This window comes from Psammomys obesus, unplaced genomic scaffold (genome assembly GCF_907164565.1).
Source record: "Psammomys obesus unplaced genomic scaffold, mPsaObe1.curated_primary_1811, whole genome shotgun sequence".
Taxonomy (NCBI): domain Eukaryota; kingdom Metazoa; phylum Chordata; class Mammalia; order Rodentia; family Muridae; genus Psammomys; species Psammomys obesus.
In genome coordinates, this window is record NW_026596057.1 from 18,138,542 (window position 1) to 18,165,565 (window position 27,024).

At 37.8% G+C, this 27,024-nt stretch overlaps 1 protein-coding gene and 1 pseudogene across 2 annotated transcripts in view; both read left to right on the forward strand.

The window, feature by feature from the left end:
• Window positions 1-27,024, forward strand: part of Swt1 (SWT1 RNA endoribonuclease homolog) — a 68,524-nt gene that overhangs the window by 6,373 nt on the left and 35,127 nt on the right. For both annotated transcript variants that reach the window (XM_055624639.1, XM_055624640.1), the window contains 11 exons: window positions 1,799-1,876; window positions 6,786-6,844; window positions 8,250-8,937; window positions 11,574-11,633; window positions 13,475-13,604; window positions 14,842-14,943; window positions 15,390-15,578; window positions 17,131-17,224; window positions 21,591-21,736; window positions 22,921-23,072; window positions 26,850-26,988. In XM_055624639.1, coding sequence (XP_055480614.1) covers window positions 1,799-1,876; window positions 6,786-6,844; window positions 8,250-8,937; window positions 11,574-11,633; window positions 13,475-13,604; window positions 14,842-14,943; window positions 15,390-15,578; window positions 17,131-17,224; window positions 21,591-21,736; window positions 22,921-23,072; window positions 26,850-26,988 — 1,837 coding nt within the window. The remainder of the gene's footprint in view (window positions 1-1,798; window positions 1,877-6,785; window positions 6,845-8,249; window positions 8,938-11,573; window positions 11,634-13,474; window positions 13,605-14,841; window positions 14,944-15,389; window positions 15,579-17,130; window positions 17,225-21,590; window positions 21,737-22,920; window positions 23,073-26,849; window positions 26,989-27,024) is intronic.
• On the forward strand, window positions 19,820-20,653 carry LOC129689237 (ATP synthase F(0) complex subunit C1, mitochondrial-like; annotated as a pseudogene).

The window sequence follows — 27,024 nt, forward strand, 5'->3', positions numbered from 1 at the left end:
TGCTTCAGAATTATCTTAGGAGAAATTAATCATATTTAGTATTTCTAAGCCAATTTGGGATTTGGGGCCGGAGATCCATCTTCTGGAGCTTCTTCAGTGCTGACAATTGGACCGTTGGCATCAGGGGCTAGGGAGGCTGAAATGCCAGTCAAAGGCTGGGCAGTGGGGCAATCCCAAGCATCTAGTTAGTTGATCCACCCGAAGAGGCAGGAAGCAATCATGTCAGTTTCCAGGAAGTCCAGATTTCAGCTTACAGTCCATAGCTGATCCCGGAACAGAGTCAAACAGGTGAAAATCTCCTGAGACAAATTCAGACTGGAGACAGAAGTTAAAATTTGTCTATTAAATGGCAAAGACCAGGGAAAATCTCATCTGCGATCCTTTTGCGCTATGCCAGATCCAGGTCACATCCTGAAACTCATATGAATTTTTTTTTTTTTTTTTTGGCACACAAAAGGAAATATATTAAAAAAAAAAAAAACTCAGAAAAGTAACATCAGTAAATCGAATATAACATTTTGAGAGTAACAGATAAAACTGCATCCCACTGAATGAGTATCAGTTAGCTGTTTGTTTTATAACCTTTATAAACAACTTAAATGTGTCCATGGTAACATTTCTTCTGTGGGCATAGCTGTTGATAATCAGCCACAAATGGAGCTTGGCCATTTTTCATACACTCAGCATCTACTTTTAGCCCCCAGCTTCATGTTCACACTGGAAAGTTAGGCAGAAATACCTTACTGGCTTTAGTGCTAAACCCTGGATGCTTGGATTTTTCTTTATAAAGTAACTAGAAGGAATAGGTTTAAGATATTCCTGTGTCAAAGTCTACCCCAGAAATGGCAGATATTAAGAATACTATAGTAAAGGCTATGGCTTTGGGTCAGATATACACATTAAACAGATGTTTTTAACATGACGAGAAGCACCTTTAGGTCCATCTCCAGAAGACAACCAACTGAACCATCTCACCAGTCTCAAAGTAGTTTTCATATCTATTGTGCTCTTTGGCTCCTTAAAAAAATGTTCTAGGATAAGTTGTCCCTGTTTTACATAAGATGAAACTGGGGCTTAGAAAAATATATGCAGTTTCTTTGAAGTATCATACAGTGAGTGACAGTTTGCTGAGAAGTGAAGAATTAATCTGTTTCCAGGTGTTGATAGGGCAAAATAAACAGTCTTTTAGGCAGCCAGAAATGGTGATCAGATGCTTAAGGGTGAAGGCAGAGTGTCTTGAGGACCATTCCTGAAAAGTTGACTGATGAAGCTGAAGAAGCAGATCTTTAGGCAAGAGAATGCAACTAAGTATTGAGAAACAGTGAGAGAACTGTATCTTGAGGATAATTAGAAATTGTTGTTTTGCAGAGAGCTTTTCAAGCTTCCATCAAGGGAGAACCTAGATTCAAGGGCAGTTTGTGATTCAGATAATCCTTCCCTTGGAGTTCAGGTGTCTTTGGAAAACTGTAGGGCAATCTGATAGCCAGAAGGAAAATGCCCTTATGTGTGTTTTGGGGGGGAAGTATGTCTTTTGGAATCCCTGAGCCCTACAGCTCTACAGCTCTAGATAGCAGGGCACTCCCTGTAAAATTAACTTCTCTTTGCTTAGTGAAGGAAACTCAGAGTCCCTGTGAGTCTCTTGAGGTCATTGCTCTTTCCTAGGAACTCCAAGTTTTAGCTTTTGCTGTGCTGGATGTGGCAAGAAAATGAAAATTATTTTGTAAAACTTTAAATGAAGACTGGCTTGTGATATACTTTTTATTGTGGTAAAAAAAAAGTTCTTTGAATGTTTTTTTAGTTTTTCAAGATGTCTACCAAAGAATCCTGTGGGAAAGAATATCAGAAAAAACGGACCACCGCTTCAACTTTTGATAAAGTAAGAATTTTAATTTGCTGACTTAACCTTTTTTTTAAAAAAATTGTGTAATGAAAACAAAGCACCTTAATTTTGTAGTGTGATATAAAAAATTATTGTAGATCTGTGAGGTGATAGTGTATTATTTAAATCACAGATAAGAAATTGAGGCTTAGCGCGTAGCTTTCTTGCCATTACTCCTCTGGATGTGCTTTCTTCAAGCTGGTGATTGTTCTTGTGTTGCTGACTCGATCAGTTAACTGAAGAGCAGTCTGCCTTGACATCCCAGCTGTGTTTGCTGTAGTTGATTGTGCCCTTTCTTTGAGACACTTTCCAGACTTGACTTCTGAGATACTTCACTTTGGTAGTTTTCCTTATCTCTTGGTGACTGTTTCTCAGATTTATTGTGCTGGTTCCTCCATATGTATTTGTTTTTTTCTTGAAGCAGGATCTTCAAGGCATTGTTACTGTAGCATACCTTAGACTGTCTTAGTCGTCCTAAGAGCCAGGGTTACAGGTCTGCAGCACTACACACAGCTCAGAATCATTTCTTCTTTTCTTCTTCCTCCCCTCCCTCCTTCCCTTCCTTCCTTCCTTTCTTTTCTTTTCCTTTCTTTTTTTTTTTTTTTTTTTTTTTGAGACAGGATATCTCTCTATGTAGCCCTGGCTGGCCTGGATCTCACCATGTAGACTAGGCTGTAGTAGCTTCTGAAGTGCTGAGATTAAAGGAGTGTGCCACTGCTTCCAGTTTTCTTATTCATTTTGTTAACCTTTCAAGTACCCAAGCTCAGTTTTTCTAATTTAGTAAATTGCGTCCATTCTTTTGGCTTAGGACAAAACTTGGTAGTTAGCCCGAACCTGCAGCCAGTCTGTAATCAGTTTCTGTCAGTTTTCTCTTTTTGACATATTCAGAGTCTCAGTACTTCCTTTCTTGCTGTTATTGTGATCTAAGCAGAGAACTTCTTTTCCTTAGTTATTTCTCTGGTTTCTAAATTCTTCTCCCTGTCTCTGCCTTTGCTACCTCATGGTATATTTATGACATAGTGGTCAATATGGTCCTATTACAGTATGTCAGATTATGTCACTTCTCTTTTCTGTACTTTCTTGAGGTTTTCCATGTTAAAAGCCCCTTCTAGGACTGGGAAGGCCATCTACTCTACAGACTCACTTTACCGTTACTTTCTGGAATGTTTGGGTTACAAGTGTGGACCACTGTGCCTAGTGTATGTGGTGCTAGAGATTGCACACAGGGCCTATGCATGCTAGACAAGCAGTCCACTGAGATACATTTCTAGCCCTTGTTTCTTCACTAAGGTCTCCTCATTCAGTTGTCAGCTTATCAGTGGAATTTTTTTTAATCTTTCTGCTTAACAGCTCTTCATCTTTCTTCTCTACCTTTTCTATTTTATTTCATCTGTAGTATCATCTGACATGCTAAACATATTAGAATATTTATATATTTCTTCATTAGATCTTAACCTTTATGGAGGCAAGAATTTATTTACTTAAGACTCACCTCTTTGGTAAAATAGAAGGTACTTCAGACAACATTGTCTTCAGCCTTTTGAGTTCAAGATCCATTGAAAATGAGATACGGGGTTTTGTCCTTTAGACTGAATCCCACTGTGGCAGTGCTGTCTCACAGCATTCTTATCTGACTGTACTCAGCTCACCTCCACTTCAGAAGCACGCAAGGCTTCTGACTTCTTGAATCCTCCTCTTGATTGAGTCTTCCTTCTTATTAAAGTTTGTGTCTCTTAGGGTTCTTAGAGCTCATTTTTGAATGAGAATGTCAATTTATAATGATTAAGTCAGGCTTTATTTTGTGCTTTTTCTGTTCGTTTTTAATCCTGAATGGCATTCTTAGGACAAGAAGGAGGGAGAAATCTCAGTAGGTTCTACTAGTTCAGTACACTGTGTTAAACTAGCTTCAACCCAGAAGAGAAAACTCTTAAGTGTTTAGATACCATAACTCAATGAAATTATTTTTCTTAAGTCTTTTTTCCCCTTTTTATTTTTATTTATTTTTATTAATTACAGCTTATTTATTTTGTATCCCAGCTATAGCCCCCACCCTCATCCCTGGCCCAATCCCACTCTCCCTCCCTCTTCTCCCTTGCCCCTCCCCCAGTCAACTGATAGGGGAGGTCCTCCTCCCCTTCCATCTGACCCTAGCCTATCAGGTTTTATCAGGACTGGCTCCATTGTCTTCCTCTGTGTCCTGGTAAGGATGTCCCCCCCCCCCCCATACACTTGGAGATTGAGCTGCCATGGGCTACATCTGTGGAGGGGTTTTAGATTATCTCCAGGCATGGCTTTTGGTTGGAGTATCAGTCTCAGAAAAGACCTCTGTGCCCAGAGTTTTTTGGTTCTGTTGCTCTTCTTGTGGAGCTTACATTTACACAATGGAATACTACTCAGCAATTAAAAACAAGGAAATCATGAAATTTGCAGGCAAATGGTGGGAACTAAAAAAGATCATTCTGAGTGAGTTACTCCAGAAGCAGAAAGACACACATGGTGTATGCTCACTTATACGTGGATATTAGACATATAATATAGGATAAACATACTAAAATCTGTACACCTAAAGAAGCTAAGCAAGATGGAGGTCCATGGGTAATATGCTTAATCCTCATTCAGTAGGGAAAATGGGATAGACATCGGAAGAGGGAGAAAACCGGGAACAGGACAGAAGCCTACCACAGAGGGCTTCTAAAAGACTCTACCCTGCAGGATATTGAAGCAGATACTGAGACTCATAGCCAAGCTTTGGGCAGAGTGCAGGGAGTCTTATGGAAGAAGGGGTTGATGGAAGTTTTTAAAATATATTATGTACAGTGTTCTGCCTGCTTGTGTGCTTGCATGCCAGAAGAGGGCACCAGATCTCATTATAGATGGTTATTAGATACCATGTGGTTGCTGGGAATTGAACTCAGGACCTTTGGAAGAATAACGAGTGCTCTTAATCTCTGAGTCATCTCTCCTGCGCTTTTTTTTAAGGGTTTAAAAGTGTTCTGTTGTTGTTTGTTTGTTTGTTTGTTTTTTCTTTTTCCCCTTAAGAGATTGACTCTTACTATATTTCTGAGGCTGGTCTTGAATTCTTGGATTAATTAGTCTTTCTGTTTTACTCTTTCAAGTAGTTGGCTTGTGACACTCAGTACACTTAGACATAGCAAAGTTTTAATGTACAGTTAGAGGACTTGTGATAGAAATTTTCTTTCTGTATTTTTCTATAATTTTTTCATTGCTTGCAGCATGAACATTCTCTAGTAATGGAAACCTTTGGTATTGTGGGCTGTTTTAAAGATTTTATGTAGCATATTGAGGTCTGCAAAGGCTTCTGCAGTATCCTTCACTTACCATTTTCTTGGGAGTTGTGTTCTGCTTTTCTCATGACTTTGCAGCTATGCATTCTTTTCCAGTTTTATCATGGAGTCACTGTTACATGTGTGGTCTGTTATTGAAAAATATGTGGCACATGGTTGTGATTAAGTTTGTTTCAGTTTATTGTTTTTATATCAGTCTTAGTGCTGGGGATCAAACCCAAGGCCTTACACATGTGTGTGCACACTGCCAGTCCCAGTGTTCTTATTTGTCCTCTGCTAAATTAAATTTGGTCCATTCTTAACTAAGTAATTTATCACCTGTCCTTTGTTTCTTGACAGACTTCCTCTCCCTCCAGCGGGGCTAATTAATCTTTTTTTTCTTTCTGCTGAATTCATATCATTTACTGTTTTTTGCCTTTCTCATATCTTCTGCTAATCTTTTCCCACGAGTATCTTTCATCTTTTGATGGTGGATGTTTTGAACGCTTAGCATATACTGACTGTTACTCTACTTTGACATTTAGTTATATCCTTTTAATTAGGCTATTTATAAGACTCACGGCCAAACTTTGGGCAGAGCACAGGGAGTCTTATGGAAGAAGGGGCAGGGGGAGATAGAAGGATAGGAGCCCCACAAGGAGACCAACAAAACTAAAAAACCTGAGCCCAGGGAGTCCTGCAGAGACTGATGTACCAACCAAGAACCATGCATGGAGAGGACCTAGACCTACTGCTCAGATATAGCCCTTAGGAAGCTCAGTCTTTATATGTGTTCCTAAGTAAGGGGAGCAGGAGCTGCCTTTGCAATGAACTCTGTTGCCTGCTCTTTTTTGTTTTTAATTTATTTAATGTACATTGGTGTTTTGACTGTGTGCATGTCTATGTGAGGGTGTTGAATCCCCTGGAATGCAGTTACAGACAGTTGTGAGCTTCCATGTGGGTGCTGGGAATTGAACCTGGGTCCTCTGGAATAACAAGCAGTCAGCGCTCTTAACCACTGAGCTCTCTCTCCATGCCCTGGTTACCTGTTTTTTACTTGCCCCTGGTGATGTGGTCTTGCCAGGCCACAGAGGAAGAGGATTCAGGCAGTCCTGATCAGACGTGATAAGCTATGGGTAGATGGCAGAGGAGAACACCCTCTTTCAGTGGATTAGGGGAAGAGGTTAGGGGGGAAAAGAAGGGAGGGTGGGACTGGGAGGAGATGAGGGAGAGGACTTCAGTTGGGATATAAAATGAATAAGTTGTAAAAAAAATTAAAAATAATTAAGCTATTTGTACATGTCCTTTATATCTTTATCTTTTTGTATCTGGGTCCTCTGATTACGTAGATAGGATGGTGGAATTGAGTTAGACAGACATGTTTTAGATCATGACAGTGCCACTAACTTCCACTGTGATGATCAGAATGATCTCAAACTCTGTAAGCTTGGGTGCTTTCTCAGTAATAAATGTGATAATATCTGCCCCAAGATGATTAGAAAGATTAAGTGAATTTTTATGGTAGACACATTTTTATAAACACAGATATTTCTTATTCTTCTTCCCTGTAACTGTAAAAACAGTACACAATTATATTTTCTATGTTTTTTTTTTAATTTCAGAAACCAGATGATACAGACATTCTATATTATAATACAGAGAGAAAACAAGGTCTGAAAAGGTAAATTCTCTCTCTTTTTTTTTTCTCGACATCTTTATACAGTTTTGGCTCAGAATTAGTGAGACTAAAAACAATTTTTTAATTATTATTATTACTGGGGATTGAACCCCCAGTGTCTTGTGTGTGCTAAGCAATCACTCTTATTATTGGGCTATATCCCCACCCTTGGGATTTAGGGACAAAGTGTAGCTATGTATGTAGATCAGGCTGTCCTGGAGCTTGCCATGTAGCCTAGGTTAAATCTTGAAATCACCATGATAAACATCAGGACTAAATATTTATTTAATTACTTTTATATGTATTCATTTTATGTTGGGAGCATGTATGCATGTATGTGTTCTTGGTATGTGGAGGTCAGAGAACAACTTGCAGGAGTTGGTTTTTTTCCACTGGGAATTCCAGGCATTGAACTCAAGTTGTCAGTCTTGGTGGTGGCAGGTACACTCACCCACTGAGCCACCTTGCTGGCCCAAGACTAAATATGTAAATTTGGAAAACACTTTATTTACTTTGATGAGTACTGTTTGCATGCAAATATTTCTGGTAGATTACCAGAAGTTTAAGAAAGAGTTGAGTGAAATAAAAATCCACCAAAACTGTTTTATAATATACTCAGATACAGTATAGATTGTTATTAACTCTTGGGACTTGGTTTTTATACAGAGTTTTGAGATATATAATTTTATTATATGTATGAGTAAAGAGCTTGTTGAATCTAATTTAGAAATTATGTATAGATTATATAGTACCTGTGAGAAAATATGTAATTTACCAAATTATAGGTATGACTCTAAAATTGTGTTAATTTACCATCGTGATTACAACTAAAAATATGAAGAATGATGGTAGAGACAAGGAAATTAGGTTTGTTTTTTTTTATTTTTTATTTTTTCATTCTTTGGATAAGCATTTCAAAGAATTTTATAGTTAGGAAATTTCTTGTTAATAATCAGCATAAATATAAAAAGCATACAGTTATGAGCTACCCAGTTTGGGTGCTGGGAATGAAACTCAAGCCCTCTATGTGAGTAGTATGAATTATTTTTTTTTCCTTTTTTTAAAAGATTTATTTATTTATTTATTTATTATGTATACAGTGTTCTGTCTGCATGTACACTTGCATGCCAGAAGAGGGCACCAGATCGTATTATAGATGGTTGTACGCCACTATGTGGTTGCTGGGAATTGAATTCAGGACCTTTGGAAGAGGAGCCAGTGCTCTTAACCTCTAAGCCATCTCCAGCCCATGCAGTGTGAACTCTTAAGCACTGAGCCAACTCTCTAGCCCTGTTTCTGACATTTTTAAGAAGTTTAGACCTAGCCCAGTTAACTTGTAACATAATGACACAATGCAACAGTTTGAATAACAAACATAGCTAACCTAAGTATCTATGCTGCTTTATAGATTGAATGTAGAAGTTGACAAGCCTAGAAAGAGACCAAAATTCAGTTCCTCAACCCATGTAGCATCGTGTTCAAATAATAATCAAATTACTTCACAGAGTTGTACATCAAATGAAATTGAAGATACTAAACTTAACGATAGTAAATTGACGAATACTGGAAGTAAGCCCGATTATGAAATAAAAAAACATAGCAACATTAAAATTACCAAAGGTGTGAAATCTAAACCTGAAGGCCAGACAAAGGACAAGAATTGGTCACATTCACTTCTTCAGAAGAAGATGAAAGAACTGAAAGAAAAGAACACAAAGCTTAAAGACAGTTCTGAAGAATTGGAGAAGTGCAAGAAAAATCAACTTCCTCAGAATTATAATTTCAGCAATATCAAGGAACCATTTGAATCTGGAAGAAAGAAGATCAGCTTCAAAATTCCAAAAAAGTCCTCTAGCACCCTCCAGAAGCCTGTGGAAGAAAACATCTTTAGTGTGGACTCTAGTAAGTCAAAGATTAAGCAGGAGATCAAGGAACGCTTGCACAGTTCCCAGATGTCATTAAGTCCGGCCACGCACAGAACTGAGAACTTGTTTCCAGGTTCAGCACATAAGCAGACTGTTTGTGAGGGGAAAAGAAAATACCATTGCGAGCACCAAGAAATGAATGGTTCAGATTCTAAGGAAAACTGTATCCAGGTAATGTATAAAATGAAGAGGTTTGGCTTTAGTAAAAATATTTAAAATACTCAGGTTTTAGTTGCTTCTGTTAGGATGCTAATCACAGAGGTTTAAATTTAGACATGTAGAAATGTACCCGTGTCTTGTCTTACTCTTTTCATCCCGGCCTCCTTAGGGTGACGCTGATGCCACCTGGTTTTGGAGTCTTAGGACAGCACCCAGGTTCTTGTGCTCTGGACAGAGAACTGTGCGAAGACATGTAGGTAGTAGGAATCAAAGAGAGAATTTATTCAGAAAGGGTACCATTTCAGGCAGTGGCAGTTGATTAGGAGAAGATACGCTTTCAATGGGAGGAAGCCAGCCAGGGCAGAGAGGATCTTTAGTAACTCAGCTTCCTACCTACTGCACAAGGAGTTGCAGTTTTATGTTACTTCAGTGTTTACTTTCTGGCTTATTTTAGCAGTGGACTTTTCTGTGGTTGATCTGTTACTTGTGGTTCTGCATACAGCTTCAGGCATCGCATATCCCATCTTAAGTCTCTACCCATATATTTGTGGTGCTCACCTTTTCCCATGTTTGTATGTCGCAGGCTTTTCTTGTGCATGTGTTGATCTTATATGTAACCCTGGTGGAGGTGTATTCCAGTGTTTCTGTGAGGGCTTCTTTTATGTACTAATCTTGAAGCCTTTCTTCTGCCACTAAATTACATAATAAGTTGACATTTGTGGACCACTTTAAGAACCTTTCTCTGACCTTTTCTATGGTGAATAAAATTATTTACCTTTAAGAAAACTTTTTTGGAACTTTGGGTCATTACAACTGTAGGAGCATGCCCCTGGGAGGTGGAGGCAGGAAATCCAGGAATGTAAGCTCCTTCAGTAATATAGTGAATTCAAAAACAGCCTGTACTGAACTACACTATACTTTGTCCTAACAACAAAACAAAACACAGAGAGAATCTGTGGCATGCCTATATAATCCTTGTACTCTGGAGGCTGAGCCAGAGGATTGTCACAGATTGAAAGCTAGCATGTTCTGCATAGCAGAAGAGAAGAGACTGAGACATGCCAAGACAGACAGAGAAGTGTTAGATGGAAATCCAGGGTTCAGATAATAGATGATTTTATGTCTTGGTGGTTTGAATGAGAATGCCTCCCATAGGCTCACATATTTGCATGTGTAGTCCTCAGTTGATGAACTATTTACAAGGATTTAGGAGGTGTTCCCTTGTTTTTGCTGTGAGTGGGCATTAAAATTTCTGAAGCCCTTGCCAGGCCCAGGGTGTTTCTGCCTGCTGCCTGTGGATAGAATGTAGCTCTCAGCTGCTGCTCCAATGCTCTGCCTGTCTGCCATGATGATCATGGACTAACACTGTGAAACTGTAAGCAAGCCCCCAATTAAATGCTTCCTTTTATAATTGTTGCCTTGGTCATGGTGCTGCTTTCTACCAATAGAACAGTGACTAATAGTGTCTAATAGGAAAGCCTAGTGTTTTGTTTTGTGTCTTGTAGATAGAACTATGAGAGGCACTGAGAAGTAATCAGGGGAGCAAGATAGTCATGTTTTCCCATTTAGAGTCACTTTAATAGATAAAATTTATCCTCAGTGTATTTAATAAAGCATAGTAAGGTACAATATCAGCTAAATGCCCGCTACTGTTTTCATTTGTAATGTGCTTAGGAAGTTTCAAAGACAGTTAACATTAATGTCCTGCATTGTTAGGTGATAGACTCATTGACCTCTCGAGAAGTGAGGTAAGGTCAGAGATCAGCGGGTAGAATTGGCCTGAAGAAGAGAACATGGGTACTTAGAATGTCTAGTTACAAGCAGTTCTGATCAGTCTAGTTTCCATGACACTTCTTCATTTAAGAAAACCTTTGAGAAATTTTAATAAGATTTAAAGTAAGAGAGAGAAGGAATTATAAATCTTGTCATAAAATATTAAAGTGTTGGCTCAGAGTTGAGGTTTATTGAAAGATATTTCAGTCTCTGTTAGAAGAGAAGATAAACCCGACCTCTGATGCTCTCACTCACTGTAGAATACAGCTCTCTGGTTTTTGCCTTTTCTCCTTAGCTGTATCAGTCCTTAGATTTCTCTGGTTGTTTTGGCAGGTCACTTTTAGAAATGGCTCAGTGACTTCTATACTTGATGTTAGCCAGAGGGCTGGGAAACACTTCAGCGATTTATGAATAAAATTTTTCTTCCACTGAAACCTTGCTTGTTTATCTTTATGATGGATATTCCTTAGGGTGACATAATTCTGTTATTGAAACATGAGTATTTTGATGAGTATAAAAGTCCTAAAGAGTATGACTCAACATCTTATGACTTGGTAGCACAGGGCTTTTCTCTTCTAGAGGTGATCTCTTATCCCTAAGGGCGTTTATTAATGTCTGGAGACATTTTTGTTTGTCAGTGTGGTTGGCAGCTGGCAAGGTGGCTCAGTGAATGAAGGCACTTGCCATTAAACCTGATGACATGGTTTTGATCCCTGGGACCCATATGGTGGAAGGAGGGAACTGAGTCTCCCAAGTTGTCCTCTGATTTACACACATACACACGATGGGTACCAGTTCTGGTAGCTGGCCACCTGAGTCCAGAGATGCTGTTATACATCATACAAAGCTTAACTCAAAACCCTTTCTCATTGCAGAGTTTTGAAACACCGTGTTCTTCAGTGTCATCTGAGAATATCCAAGATACAGATGAAGAGGTTACTGATGCGCTTATTTACTTTTATATTTTAAAGAAATTCAAAGTTCTTTCATTCTTCCTTTTTGGGGCTGTGTGAAGGTGTGGGACAGGGTCTCACTATGTAGCCCAGGCTGATCTCAAACTTGGATCCTCCTTACTTGGCCTCCTGAATGCTGGAGTTACAGGGGTACCTAGCTAAGCAGTTCTTACTTTTAACAAAATGTCTGTAAAAACCTTGGCAGTATGAAAATATGTCTCTACTTAAACTCTATAAAAATCTTATACTTGGACTTATTAGGAAGTTCAGTTTGTAAGTTGTAATTAGGTTATCAAACACTGTTTGGAGGGATGAGGGCTGTAGTGTTGGTAGAGTGCTTGTCTGTAGCACCAGGGGAAAATACTTGGAGAAGTCTTTATATTTACTTGCATTTACCCTTGCTTTTAATAAGCTAATCTGTTTTAAACAGAGGGTGATGTTCATGGGCCACAGGTTACTTTATATTAGTTTAATGTTATGCTTTTGCATGTGTATACCTAGAGTTGCCAAAATGCAGTGTGACACCAACACATTCTTTATTTTTCTACTCAGCAGTAAGATGACATTGTTATTCAGTGAAAATGAAAGTCCACGATATTTCATCTTTTTACCCATTGCTTTATTTTCTACCTAGAATCCTATGATTTATCTTCATAAAACTATTGTGTATAATTTTATGTTGCCTGAGTAAATTAAAACACTAACATTGTGTATTTTTCTCTTTAAACAATTGTGGATAACCTTTGTTTATAAGAGTTACTTGTATTTTCCTGTCTAACGGTTCAGTGCTCTTTGATAGAAGACCGTTCATGTCTGCTTTAAAGAGAATACATTCTCATTTTCTTTTGAAAGTCTAAATCTGAGACAGTTCTTACTGTGTAACTGGCCTTATTCTTCTTATATAAAGATGATTGGCCTTTACCTCATGATTTTCCAGCCTCAGCCTTCTGAGTGCTGGAATTATAGTGTGAACCACCATCTCCAGCCATAGTTTAATTATTGTATATCAGAATACCATCAGAGAGCTACTTCTAAAATGAGAGGGATCTTAAGCTTTATAGTTCAGAGCCCCTGAGATGGCGTGTGGGTAAACGTGCTTAGGCGCATGCATACCAGTATTCTCCCAGTACAAGAGAAATTTTTAAAGTGTAATGCAATTAATAAAAGATTTAGTGTTTAGTTTCTGATAGTTGATAAGCAATATTAGAAATCTCAAGGATACTTGACAGCACACTTTTGTTTTTTAGTGGAGCCGGGGATTGGATTCAGTGACTTAACACATGCTAGGCAAGCCTTCCAGCGCTCCGGTAGTCTTAGGCCACACTCGGTAGAGAAGGGCAACTCTTTAAAGCACTTTGAAATGAGAATGCCCGTGCACTACGTTTTGTAGAAGGCACTTCACACGGCTCACTTTAATGACACAAGAATCCTCGCCAGACAGGGAGGCACACGCCTCTAATCCTAGCATTCGGGAGGCAGAGACAGGTCCATCTCTGTGAATTTGAGGCCTGCCTGATGTATAAAGTGAGTTCCAAGAGAGCTAGGACTATACAGAGAAACCCTGTCTCAGGAAAACAAAACAAAAAATCCTAAAGAAAATAGATAAATTTGATATTCTTAATAAGTGGGCAAATTAGGTAGTAAAGTAGTAAAACAGTTTGCTTGCCTGAGGCTACTACAGAAAGGAACGAACTTTAAAACTGTGGTTATAAATCCATATGTTTTTCTGTGCTCTATTTCTGTAAGGCCTTTTTGTGATGTATTGCTTTCTTAATATCTGCAGTAAGTAACTAGATACTTCACTGGGGTCTTTTACAATTTAGATGCAGATAGTAGAAGAGCTCCATGCTGCACGTGTGGGAAAAAGTGTGGATTTACCTGTGGTTCCACCATCTGGAGAGTTAATGAGTATGGAAATTGACTTGGTAGAAGATGATGTACATTCTTCTGCTGGTATATTTGTTAATTTTTATGATCTGTGTTTTTCTAAGAATTGTTGTACCAGCATTCAATTTTTACAGTGTATAGATGAAAATGTTAAAATGTGCTCAGTTAAAATCATGGTGTATCTCTTATCTTACTAGACCATTAGACATTTTCTTTTTCTCATAACTAATGAAGTTATGCACTTTTTTATTCTTGATCTTAATTATAACTTTTAGTTCTTTTAATCTGCAAAACACTGATCAAATAGAAGACAGTTTGCTTGAAGGTATTATTTTCATGGTTTCCTTGTTAATACAGTAATTTTTTGGTTATTTTTACTACTGGGAACAGATAATAACAATTATGCAAAGTACAGGAAGTAGTGGTACATGCCTGTTGTCTCAATACTTGGGAGGCTGAAGCAGGAGGCTGAGGAGCTCGAGACAGTCTTGCACCACATAGAGTTCCATGATAGCCTGTTCTATACAGTCTAATATATTCCCTGTTGCAAAATAAATAAAAAAATAAGATTACCTAAATTAGTATACCGATTTGAATTCTCTGTAAAAAGTGTTGTGGTACGTTTTATTCTTATTTAAAATACTCATTTTATTTTCCTTTTTACATATTTAGTTTTTCAGTGATGTTTTATTGATGTTATAATAAAATTAATTTATACTTTTTGAGTGTATAACTACCAGGTATGGAGGAAGGATTTAGAATCATAGTTACTGCTGGGGCAGATCAGTTTGTGATTATAACCGCAGACAATTTATGATAGTTTACTGGGTTGGGAATTTACAATTACTGTTTTTTCCCTTAAGAACTGAAGTAATAGGAGTTACTGTTAACAGGAGTTTTGTAGTCTTATTTAAAGAACTTCTTCCCATGAGAATACTCCCAAGAACACTCTGTGGGTAGTTCTCCAGTCTTGACCTGTTTGCTCCTGTGCTCCAGCTGTGCCAGGCCTTACCTTCTCTGACCTGGACAAGTCCTCCTTAACCTTCAGCACAGGCTCTGGCTTAAACAAGGTTGTTGATCCTGCCCAGAGAATCCTTGAGTGGCTGAAATTTATGAGGCAGCAAGTCATAGGTCAGGTAGTTAATGGCTTGAGAATCCTATGATTGAATTTTTTATACCATTAGGCTTAGAAGACATAGAGGCTTTACAGTTAAATGAATTTTCTGTACTTCTTTGATATCCAAATTTAGTCATAATTCATTATCAAGTGTCATGAAACAGTAACTTTGCTCTTCTTCTCTAGCAAATACTGCCTCAGACAAAAAGCTTCTAATTGTTATTGACACAAATATTCTGATGAATCATCTCAAATTTGTTAAAATTTTGAAGACGACAGAAATACCAGGTATTATAAAACATTCACAGATTCTGGGTTTTTTGTTTGTTTGTTTTGAGTTGTTGATACTTTATATTAGTAGAGTTGGTTTTCTCACAGTTATATTCCATCATCTGAAAATTCTAAGACGATATCCTTAATAGCATAACCTAGAAATCTAAAATACTTTGGAATGACACTGTATTTTAAAATTGGTTTTATTTATTTATTTATTTGTGTGTGTGCACATATGTGCATGCCACAGGATATGTGTGGTAGAGAACAACTTACAGACAACTTGTAGGAGTTTGTTTGTCCCCTGCCACCATGTGAGTCATCAGGCTTGACAGCAAATACACTTGTCTACCAAGCCATCTCCATGGCCCATAGACTCTAAAACTTTGACTTCTCCAGAAATTGATGTAGTAGCTCCATACATGTTGGGTTCTAAAAAAAAAAATCTCTTTATTTTTTAGGCTTTGAGACACTTGTGTTGATAATTCCCTGGGTGGTTATGCAAGAGCTAGATCGTATGAAAGCAGGAAAATTACTGAAACATGTCCAGCATAAAGCTGTACCCGCAATTCATTTTATCAACGACAGCCTCAGAAATCAAGATAGAAAGCTGTGGGGTCAGCCATTACAGCTGGCATCGCAAAAACTTTGTAAGTATTGTTCTTGGCTATGCTTCGATAAAGATTTATCTGGGTTTTTGCTTATTTTTGGAAAGAAATGGTTTAAAAATTAACCATTTGCCCTTAATATGTGAAATGAAAAGAGTATTGTAATAATTTGTGGCTCATTTTGCGAATCTTTGGCTTTGTTTTTCCTAATACTTTCTTAGGCTATGTTAGTATTTCACAGATCGTGATTATATAGTTTTATGCATACTTGGCTATACTATAGAACTTTGGATTCCCCCTTCTTTTTTTTTTTTTATAATGATTTACATTTCCATTCTATTGCTTCTTCTCCCTCCTTCTTCTCTCCCCTTCTTTCTTTCCTTCTCTCTCCTTACCCTTTTCTTCCTCCTCTTTCTTTTTCTGTCTTCCCTTCTCACTTTTTGTTTTTTTCTGCCAAAGGCATATGTTTCTTTTCTTGCACTTCTTTAAATGCAATGTTTTAGAGGCTAAGGAAAAGCAGGCACAATAAATTTAGTTACAGACCTTTTAAACTGAGAAAATTTCAAACATGCTGCAATTGTATTTTATATATAATATTTGAGTGACTGAATTGAGACTAGATTCATAACTTTCGTTTTCTAGTCAGATATTTAACATTCTGATCACATTTCATTTCTTTGAATCCAGGCAAAGTCTAATTTAAGTGAAGTCTGGATTCAGAGTTGTGAAGACACTGTTTTGCTATCTTCATTTCTTAAATGAGTTTTTAGCCTGTTAGATATATTTTTAAAAACAGGTGATTAGATAGGTTTTAGCTTTACAATAAAGTTGAGCAGAAGTAATGGAAATTTCTCATATGCTTCTAGTCCCATGCATACTTATCTCTTTTTTTTCATAATAATCTGTTATAATCAATACTGTCCATCAAAATAAGTATATTTTCGTCACTAGTGATGGCTCATGCCTTTAACCCTAGCATTTGGAAGGCAGAGGCAAGCAGACCTCTGTGAGTTCGATGCCAACCTGTTCTACATAGTTAGTTTCAGAATAGCCAAGTCTGCAGAAATCCTGTCTCAAAAAACCAAAAAGATAAAAAGTATTACAGTCAGTGCAGCTACACTGACAAATCCTTGACACCCAGTTCACATTGTAGTGTTTGGAGAAATACATAGTGACGTGTATCCACCATCAGAGTAGCTTCATTGCCTCAAAACTTACATGTTTTGATTTGTAGATATTGTCTAGATTAATCAGGTGATAGGAGGTTTTATTCTGTGTGGGTGTATTTTTCTGCACACACACAGGTATATGTGTCTGCATAAGAAAGCCAGAGGTTGACATTTGGTATCTTCCCCAGTTGTCCTGAAGAAACAGGCACTTACTAGCTGAACTATTGTCCCAGCCTGTTCTGTCTCCACCCCAGCTTTTTCTTCTCATTTCCTGGGTCTCACTCTAGCCCAGGCTAGTCTTGAATTTGGGGCAATCTTCCTGCCTCAGCCACTTGAAAACAGGAATAACAGGCATGAGTCAGCATGCTCAAATAATGTCCAGATTTTAATACACTTATTGATAGTTGCCTTTGCTATATTTGCAGATGCATTGAGTGATGAGAACAATGATGATCGAGTATTAAAATGCTGTCTTCAGTACCAGGAATTATTCCCGTGTTCTCTTGTTATTCTGTGCACGTGAGTTTCATAGTCATTGTGATTAAAATAATAGCTTATGGCAAAGAATTTTTAGAAATTATATTTACTGGGGCTGGAGGGATGGCTCAGTGGTTCAGAACACTGGCTGCTCTTCCAAAGGACTCAGGTTCAATTCCCAGCACCCACATGGCAGCTCATAACTGTCTGTAGCTCCAGTTCTAGGTGATCTGACGTCTTTACACCAATTTACATAAAATAAAATAAAATAAAATAAAATAAAATAAAATAAAATAAAATAAAATAAACTATTTGGGGTTGGTAGGTTAGCTCTGGTAGAGTGGGCCCTGGGTTCGGTCCTCAGCTCTAGGAAAAAAAAAAAAAAAAGGAATTATATTTACCAACTCAAGGATCAAACACTTAACTTTTAAATCTACCACTAATCATACTCATCTATTTCTTTATGATATATGATTGCAGAGAAATGAGATACTAAATAAATGAACTTTTATTTTTATATAGTATTCAGAACACTTTTGAGAGAGGAAGGGGAAACGTTGGTTCAAAGTCTTAAAGACGTTTTTAGTTGTATGAGGTAAGAAGGTGGTTATCTATTTCCATACAAGAAGAGGGTTTGCTTGTGCTCTGCTGTGTTGTGAGTGCCTCTTCTGCAGTTAATTTGCCTGGGCTAGATCCTAGGTCTGTCAGTTGTCAGCTGTATGATTCTCTAGTTTCCTAACTTACCTTTCTTGTGTATAATAAACACAAGTATTAATACCTGCCTTATACGGTTTATCAGATAGTGTATGGAAAGGAATTAGAGTAGTGCCTAGCACATGGTCTTTTTTTTTTTTTTTTTTTTTTAATGGAGACAGGGACTCATGTAATCATGTAGCCCTGGTTGGCCGAGAACTTTTAAAATAAATTTATTTATTTTATTAATTACAATTTATTCACTTTGTATTTTTAATAATTTTTAATAAACTTGTTTATTTTGAGACATGATTTATCTGTGTAGCCCTAGCCATTCTGGAACTCACTTTGTAGACCAGGCTGGACTTGAACTCAAGAGATCCACCTGCCTCTGACTCCTGAGTGCTGGGATTAAAGGTGTGAGCCAGCACCTCCTGGATGCCCTAGAACTCCTATGTAAAACCTGCTGGTATCAAACTCGCAACAATCCACCTGTCTCTGTTCCCTGAGTAGTGGGTATAAAGGTGTGTGCTATCACACACAACACGATTTTTCTTTAAGTGATGATAATGTGTATTGTGTAAGTCATCTGCTTATACCTCCTATCATGAGGGTGCATCTGGTTTGTTGTTGGATAATGATGATGATAATGTTACATCATCAGTTGTTGTTGCTGTTAGTAATAGAAAAGTTTATTCAATTCAATGTACTATTAATTTTTTTTTGAAGGTTTAAGAACTAAAGTTTATTTAAAGACAAAGTAGGGCTGGAGAGATGGCTCAGTGCTTAAGAGCACTGGGTGATCTTGCAGAGCGAGGACCTGGGTTCAATTCCCAGCGTCCACATGACAGCTTACAATCATCTGTAACTCTACTAGAGGAGATGCATACCTACATCTGGCCTCTGCAGGCACAGCATGCACGTGGTTAACAGAAAGGCATGCAGACAGCACACTTCTGTACATAAAGTATTAAAAAACTGAAGAGAAAGTAAGTGAGAAGGCAGACTCCTTATGAAAGGATGGGTCTGGAGTCAGAATGTACTGCTATGCATTATTTTAAGATTTCACTTAGATTTACTTTTTTAAATCAGCTAACAATTTCATTTAACATCTCTAGTCTGTATGATTCTTCTGAGCTCCAGATTAATATACTCACCTACTTATTTGATTGAAATCGATCACCATTAAAAAAAAGAATGCTAGCCTCTTTTTCTAGTCTATTCTTTAAGTGAGTAAAAGCGTCCCACCCTCTCCATTCCCAAAGCCCTGGGCAGTCTTGTGGATGTCCTGCTCTCTCTCTCATACTCCAGTAACCCTGTTCTGTTAGGTCTCTGTATCTCCCTGCCACAATTCCACATTAAAACATGTTTTTCTGTGGGTTCCTTTGGTTTGTTTGAGACTTTGCTCAGTTCGGTTTCCTCCAGGTGTTCCCTCTGCCAATTCCAGAGATGTGTCCTTGCTCCCTTTGTTTACGCCCTATGTTTGCAACAAGTATCTCTTTTTCAGGTTCAGGAACTTCTAGAATCACGTCATTTCCCTTGGAGAACCCTTTAAAGTTTAACACCCAAGTGATAACGAAAATATGAGTGAGGTAGTGGGCTCTTCTAGTTCTGCTAATCGGGAAACTTTCAGGAAAATTGCCTCACTGTTGAAGGCCAGTTGGGTTACCTAGCGAGAGCTCCATCTCAAAAAAAAAAAAAAAAAAAAAAAGAGCGTGGTGGCTTCCCTCGGTCATCATGGGCAGATCTGCCTGCCTTGTTGCCTTTCCTCTATCTCGAATAAAATGGTCAAGAAGAGAAGGGCATTAGATGGGTTGTTTGCAGATTCTGAGAACTCTTGAGGTTTGGGGTGTAGGAAGTAAATCTTTATGGTACATTTTCAAAACAAAACAAACAAAAAAAAAAGAAGCCACATTTTTTTCTTTTTCTACTCTAAATAACGTCATGGTTTCTACTTCCATTGCTGGAAGTAATGCTGCTTATATTCTTCTGAAAATTAAAATGGTACTTAATTATTTTTAAAAAAGATTTATTGTGGAGAATCCCAACAATATTCAGAGTGAAGAAGAAACTCCTGGGACTGGGCATATAGTTGAGTGGCAGAGCACCTCCCAGTATCCATGAGACCCAGTTCTAGAAGGGAGAGAGGAATGAAATGCTGATGTAGCTCCAACAGTTATTAAGAGTCTGCCATTCGGAACAGGGAAAGTGCTGTGGGCTGATCAGGGGCTGCAGGGGAGTGGGAGTGCGGATTAAAAAGTGCAGACCACCAAGGCACTGCTCGTTTCTCCAGTTCTGCTCCACTCCCGTACCAGAGGTCTAATCAGGCCTGTGTCTGCCTCCCTCCTGAGTCGACCAGAGGCCCCATCTAAACAGCCTTCCTGCAGCAGCTCCTCTGTCCAGGTGGCCAGACAGGAATTCCAGACCAGTATTATTTCCCGGGACATTGACACAGCAGCCAAATTTATCAGTGCTGGGGCTGCCACAGTTGGTGTGGCTAGAGCAGGGGCTGGCATTGGAACAGTGTTGGTAGCTTGATTGTTGGCTATGCCAGGAACCCGTCTCTCAAGCAGCAGCTCTTCTCCTATGCCATTCTGTGCTTTGCCCTGTCTGAGGCCATGGAACTCTTCTGTTTGATGGTCGCCTTCCTCATCCTCTTCGCCATGTGAGGCTCCATGGGGTCACCCAGCTGTCCCTGCTACTTTGACTCCATGCCAGTCCTGGTGCTGGAGTGTGCTAAGCTTTAGCATTAAACAACAACATTTCTCTAAAAAAAAAAAAAAAAATCTATTTTATAAATTTATATATTTTATTTATTATTTATAAATATTTATTCATCCCCTATCTAGTGTGATTATTTTTGCATAGTTGTCTGATTTTGAGGAAAAAAAATGGACTTAAATTGAAATGTTCAAATATATTAACTGTAGGCATTATCAAATCGATACAGTGCCATAGTTAATATTTCTCTCAATATAACTTTTTCATCATCCAGAAAGTGCTATCATGTCTTGCTTCCCCTCACCCCCCCCCCCTTTTTTTTTCTTGTTTCTTAATGTGAAGCTTAGGAGCTAGAAAGATAATTCAGCAGTTAAAAAGCATGTACTGCTCTTTCAGAGGATCTGAGTTTGGTTTCTAACCCAACATCGGGCAGCTTACAATTACCTAAAACTTGAGCTCCAGGGAATATGGCAGCCTCTTCTGGCCTCTGCACACTGTGCGTGTGATACATGCTTGTGTGAGCACGTGCGTGCGCACACACACACACACATACACATACACACACACACACAAATACTGAAAGAAAATAAAAAGACAACATATAAAATTTGTGGGCTATACAGGTGCTAAAAGAGATGTTTGTAGAAGCTTCAAGTAATCTAAACTTTGATTTTTTAAAGTTTTGTTTTTGTCATCTTTAATAATGCGTATGTGCATATGTCTGTGTGTGGGTATGTCCACATGAGTGCAGGTACCTGCAGAGGCCAGGTATTGTGAGCGAACAAGAAACACTCTGAACCACTGAACAACCTCTCCAGTCCCCTATAAATGTTTTTATCAAGTTCATTTCTAAACTTAAAGCTATTTTTAGTGTTCATATTGATAATTAATCAACCTTTGACTAGATCTTGTATGTTTGAATTGAAACACAGTTGATCTTCTAAAAATATCTACTTGATCTTCTAAAATGTTTTTTCCCAAACCCCATCTTTAGGGATGATAGAAATTTAAGAAGTAAAAGCATCATAAGTGGTGTGAAGTCACTCAGTAAAGAAGAATTGGATGCAGAGATACTAAATTTAACTCTGAACACAGATATATGTCTTCAGCCTGGTATGTCTAAGCCACAGTTGAAAGCAGGTAACAGTTTTACTTGAATGATTAGAAATATGTCTTATGCACTAGTATTTTCGTTGACATTTCAAAATAATAAAAAATTTTCATATTGTACATTTAAAATAATGATTAATTTGGAACATTTTCTCATATATACTAAATAAAAATTATAAAAATGCAAAAGAACAGCCAGGTGTGTTAGTACACCCCTTAATCCCAGTATTCAGGGAGGCAGAGGCAGGCAGATCGTCAAGGCCAGCGTGGTCTACAAAGTGAGGTCTAGGACAGCCACAGCTACATAGAGAAACCCTGTTCCGAAAACAAACAACAACAACAAAAAACAAACTTCACTGTTAGTGCTGTCCATGTCCATATACTTTTACAAGGTAATTTTATTTTTATCAATTTTCTCACTTTTACGTATTTAGAATCATTGTGGGCATAACAACTTGTACCTTGCAAAATGTGTCTCTTAAATTAATAGCTGTAGGAAATACTCTTTTTGTTTTGTTTTGTTTCTTTTGAGACAGAGTTTTTCTGTGTACCAGCTCTAGCTGTCCTGGAACTCACTCTGTAGACTAGGCTGGCCAGGAACTCCCAGAAATCTGCCTGCCTTTGCCTCCTGGGATTAAAGGTGTGTGCCACCCCTGCCAGGCTGGAAATACCCTTTTGAAGTGGAATTTTCTAATATTTTTGTAAAATTAGTTTCATACTTCTAATCCTTTACTAATACAGAAAAAGCAAATATCATACAACTCTAGTAAAATATGTTTTTCTTAACATTTAAACTAATGAGAAATATAAAGGCAGCTAGCTGGGTGTGGTGGTGTGTGCGTGTAATCCCAGCACTCTGGGAGACAGAGGCAGGAGGATTTCTGTGAGTTCGAGGCCAGCCTGCTCTACAAAGCAAGTCCAGGACAGCTAAGGCCATACAGAGTAACTGTTTCAAACCTCCCCTCACAAAAAGAAAGAAAAAAAGAAAGACAGACATACAGACATATAAGGGCAATGCTGCTCTTTTATTAGAAAGATCTATTCTGTGACTTGATATTTGATGAACTGTTACATTGCATGGCACTGTTTATAAATGTATCTCAGTTTTTCCTCCTGTGGGAAAACTTTCCTTCAGTGCTTAGGAGTACTTTCTGCATTGTACTACTTGAAACTCTGTCCCAAATAATAAAACCAAAGGTAACTTCCTCTTTTAGTAACGCCTGAAGCTAATGAAGAGTCTACAAATTCTGGATTGTCCATTATACTTCAACACATCATAAATGATCTTGAAAAATCTCTTGGGACAGCTTTATCTTCAATATTAGAAACAGAAATGAAAATTGCTTTTGGAAATCTTTGGATGGAGGTACCTATTTAACTATATTAGTTGAGATTTCTTTTTTATTATTGATGATTTGTTATCTCAGAAGATACTTGTATAAATTAAAAAGCTTTCCAGTAATCCATATCATATTTTCCCTAAGTTTTATGATAATTTAAAATTTGATTGTATATATTTATTTTGAGTATGTATGTGTGCAAGTGTGTGTATGTTTGCAAGTGTGTGTATGTGTGCAAGCATGTGTTTGTCATGGTGATGCTGTGGAAGTCAGAAGACAAGTTGGGAACAACTGGTTCTCTCCTATCATGTGGCTACTCTGGATTAAACCCAGGTTGTCAGTCTTAGTGGCAAGTGCCTCAAGGTACTGAACCATCTTGCCCACCTTGTAATAACTTTTTGATAATTATTTGATGAACGTTTCTAAAAAGTTAGGACCGTATAGCATTTATTTATTTGAACAGAGCAAAAGTAGATATATTTAGGAAAAATGAGAAAGAGAAGGTACTCCAAGTGAAGATTCTGTGGTGTTTTTTTTTTAATTAACTAGTAGTTACTGTGCATTTACTATGAATATTTGATATATTGATCTCCTAGAGCTTAAATTGAAAATCCTTAAAAGTTTCCCACAAGGACTATGGATATAGCTCAATTGGTAGAATGATTTACTGGAATGCATGAGGCCACAGGTTTAAATTTTTTTATTATTATTATCATTTATTACAATTTATGCAGTTTGTACCCCAGCTGTGTCCCCCTCCCTTGTCTCTTCCCAAACCCACTTTCCCTTCCTCTCCTTCCTCTATGCCTCTCTCCTAGTCCACTGATAGGTGATGTCTTCCTGCCCCTCTATTTGACCCTAGCCTATCAGGTCTCATCAGCACTGGTTGCTTTGTTCCTCTGTGGAGGCCACAGGTTTTATTTCCAGTGCTACAGAAACCATGTGTAGTGGCACATGCCTCTACTTCTAGCACTGGAAAGTAGGTAAGAGGTAAGAGGACTAGGACTTGCAAATCATTTTTGGCAATGTAGTGAGCTTGGGATACAAGAGACTCTGTCTCTAAACAAAATAAACAAACAATATTTCACCTACCCAGTTTGATTTGGTCAGAGTGTTTGATGAAATGTCTGTATATTTGACTTTTATGCCATGTAAATATGAAAGTAAAAATGATAGTAAGATATTTTGAATTTCCTTAGCTCAATATCTCTTTTACAGTTAAATGAAACACTAAATTTATAAAGCATAGTTTATAAAATTTAAAAGCATAATTTTAAAACTTAATGTTTGTTTCAAATTCCAATTTGTAGCTAGGAGAAATGTTACAGACCATTAATTGTAGCTGAGGTCTTTATTCCAGTTATTCAGTAAGATTTTAAACCTTGCCAGTGTGATGTTTGCTTCTTAATGATATTATCAATTGCTGATCCAAAAATAATAAAGAATAATAAAAAAGATCTAGGAGGATTGGTTTAAATTAGATATTTCATAAAAATACAAATGATTGACATCTTCCTGAATTATTTATAAATATGTCTTTGTAAGACTGTAGCAAATAAGAGTAGCATTTGATTGTTTTTTTCTATATAGATTTACCTTCTGGTAGTATGAAACATTTAGATTATTTTGCTTATAGAAATGACCATTTAGAAAAGCAGATTGAAAGGCTGAAGTGACCAAGAGCACTTGCTGTTCTTGCAGAGGACTCTGGTTCAGGTCCTAGCTTACAAATGGCCACTCACAATTGTAACCTCAATTCTAAAGAATTTGTTGTTTTCTTCTGGCCTGTGTGGGGACCAGGCACATACACATGGTGTGCAGACATATATGTAATGAAAACTCGTACACGTTAAAAAAGCCTTCATTTTAAAAAAGACAAAAGTGGGTTGAGATACCCTTCTGGTTAAAACTATGCTGTTTCTCTAATTAGAATCTGCTTTCTGTACTTAAAAGTTATGAAACAAAAGGTTAATAACATGAATTTTATAAAAATCAATCTGTATCCCACCATTTGCCTGCAAATTTCATGATTTCCTTGTTTTTAATTGTTGAGTAGTATTGGATAAATGTACCACAATTTCTGTATCCAGTCCTTCATTGAGGGACATCTGGGTTGTTTCCATGTTCTGGCTATTACGAATAAAGCTGCTACGAACATGATTGAGCAAATGTCCTTGTTGTATTCTTGAGCATATTTTGGATGTATGCCTAGGAGTGGTATAGCTGGATCTTGAGGAATTGTTTGAGAAAGCGCCAGATTGCTTTCCAAAGTGATTGTATAAGTTTACATTCCCACCAGCAATGGAGGAGGGTTCCTCTTTCTCCACATCCTCTCCAGCAGGTGTTGTCACTTGAGTTTTTGATCTTAGCCATTCTGATGGGTGTAAGGTAAAATCTCAGGGTCATTTTGATTTGCATTTCCCTGATGACTAAGGACAATGAGCATTTCTTTAAGTGTTTCTCTACCATTCTATATTCTTCTACAGAGAATTCTCTGTTTAGCTCTGTACCCCATTTTTTAATTGGATTACTTGATTTGTTGCTGTTTAATTTCTAGAGTTCTTTATATATTCTGGATATTAGCCCTCTGTCAGATATAGGGTTGGTGAAGATCCTTTCCCAGTCTGTAGGCTGTCATTTTGTTCTGATGACAGTGTCCTTTGCTTTACAGAAGCTTTTCAGTTTCATGAGGTCTCATTTATTGATTGTTGCTCTTAGAGCCTGTACTGTTGGTGTTCTGTTCAGGAAGTTATCTCTTGTGCCAATGAGTTCTAGGCTCTTCCCCACTTTTCTTCTAACTGATTTAGTGTGCCTGGTAACAGAAGCAAAAAGACACATGGTATATGCTCACTTATAACTGGATATTAGACATATAATATAGGATAAACATACCAAAATCTGTACACCTAAAGAAGCTAATCAAGAAGAAGGACCCTTGGTAAGATGGTTAATCCTCACTCAGAAAGACAAACGGGATGGACATTGGAAGAAGGAGAAAACAGGAAACAGGACAGAAGCCTACCACAGAGGGCCTCTGAAAGACTACCCAGCATTGTATAAAAGCAGATAATGAGACTCATAACCAAACTTTGGGCAGAGTGCAGAGAATCTTATGTAAGAAGGGGGAGATAGTAAGACCTGGAGAGTACAGGAACTCTACAAGGAGAGCAACAGAACCAAAAAATCTTGACTCGGGTCTTTTCTGAGACTGATACTCCAACCAAGGACCATTCTTGGATATAACCTAGAACTCCCTGCTCAGATGTAGCCCATGGCAGCTCAGTCTCCAAGTGGGTGCCCTAGTAATGGGAACAGGGACTGTCTCTGACATGAACTCAGTGGCTGCCTCTTTGATCACTTCCCCCTGGGGGGTGAGCAGCCTTACCAGGCCACAGAGGAGGACAGTATAGCCAGTCCTGATGAGACCTGATAAGTTAGGGTTAGATGGAAGGGAAGGAGGCCTCCCTTATCAGTGGACTTCGAGAGGGGCATGGGAGGAGATGAGGGACGGAGGGTGAGATAGGGAGGGCATGAGGGAGGGTACTGCAGCTGGGATGCAAAGTGAATAAACTATAATTAATATAAAAAGCAAAAATTTAATAAAAATAATCTGTAGTAGACTTAGCACTTTAAAATTCTGATTAGTACTTCTTATTTTAAAAGGTAAGAGGTACTTTAAAAGGTAAGATGTAAATCTAACTAGCTCTCTTTTTGTTAGGGATATGTATATAAGTCCCTGTATTGCTGTGTTTAAATGATAGGTAAAATAAATCAGTAGATGGTGATTTTGTAATACTTTTTAGGTGCTGTACTTGAAACCACCATGGACTCTAATAAATCTACTACAGTGCTTTAAAAAACATTGGCTGGCTGTATTTGGATTAGTTATGGAAAATAAGTTGCTTTTAACTATTGAGAGCCTATATGAAAATCTCTCTAAAGGTATGAATCTTTTCTTATTTGCTTGTAAGTATTAAG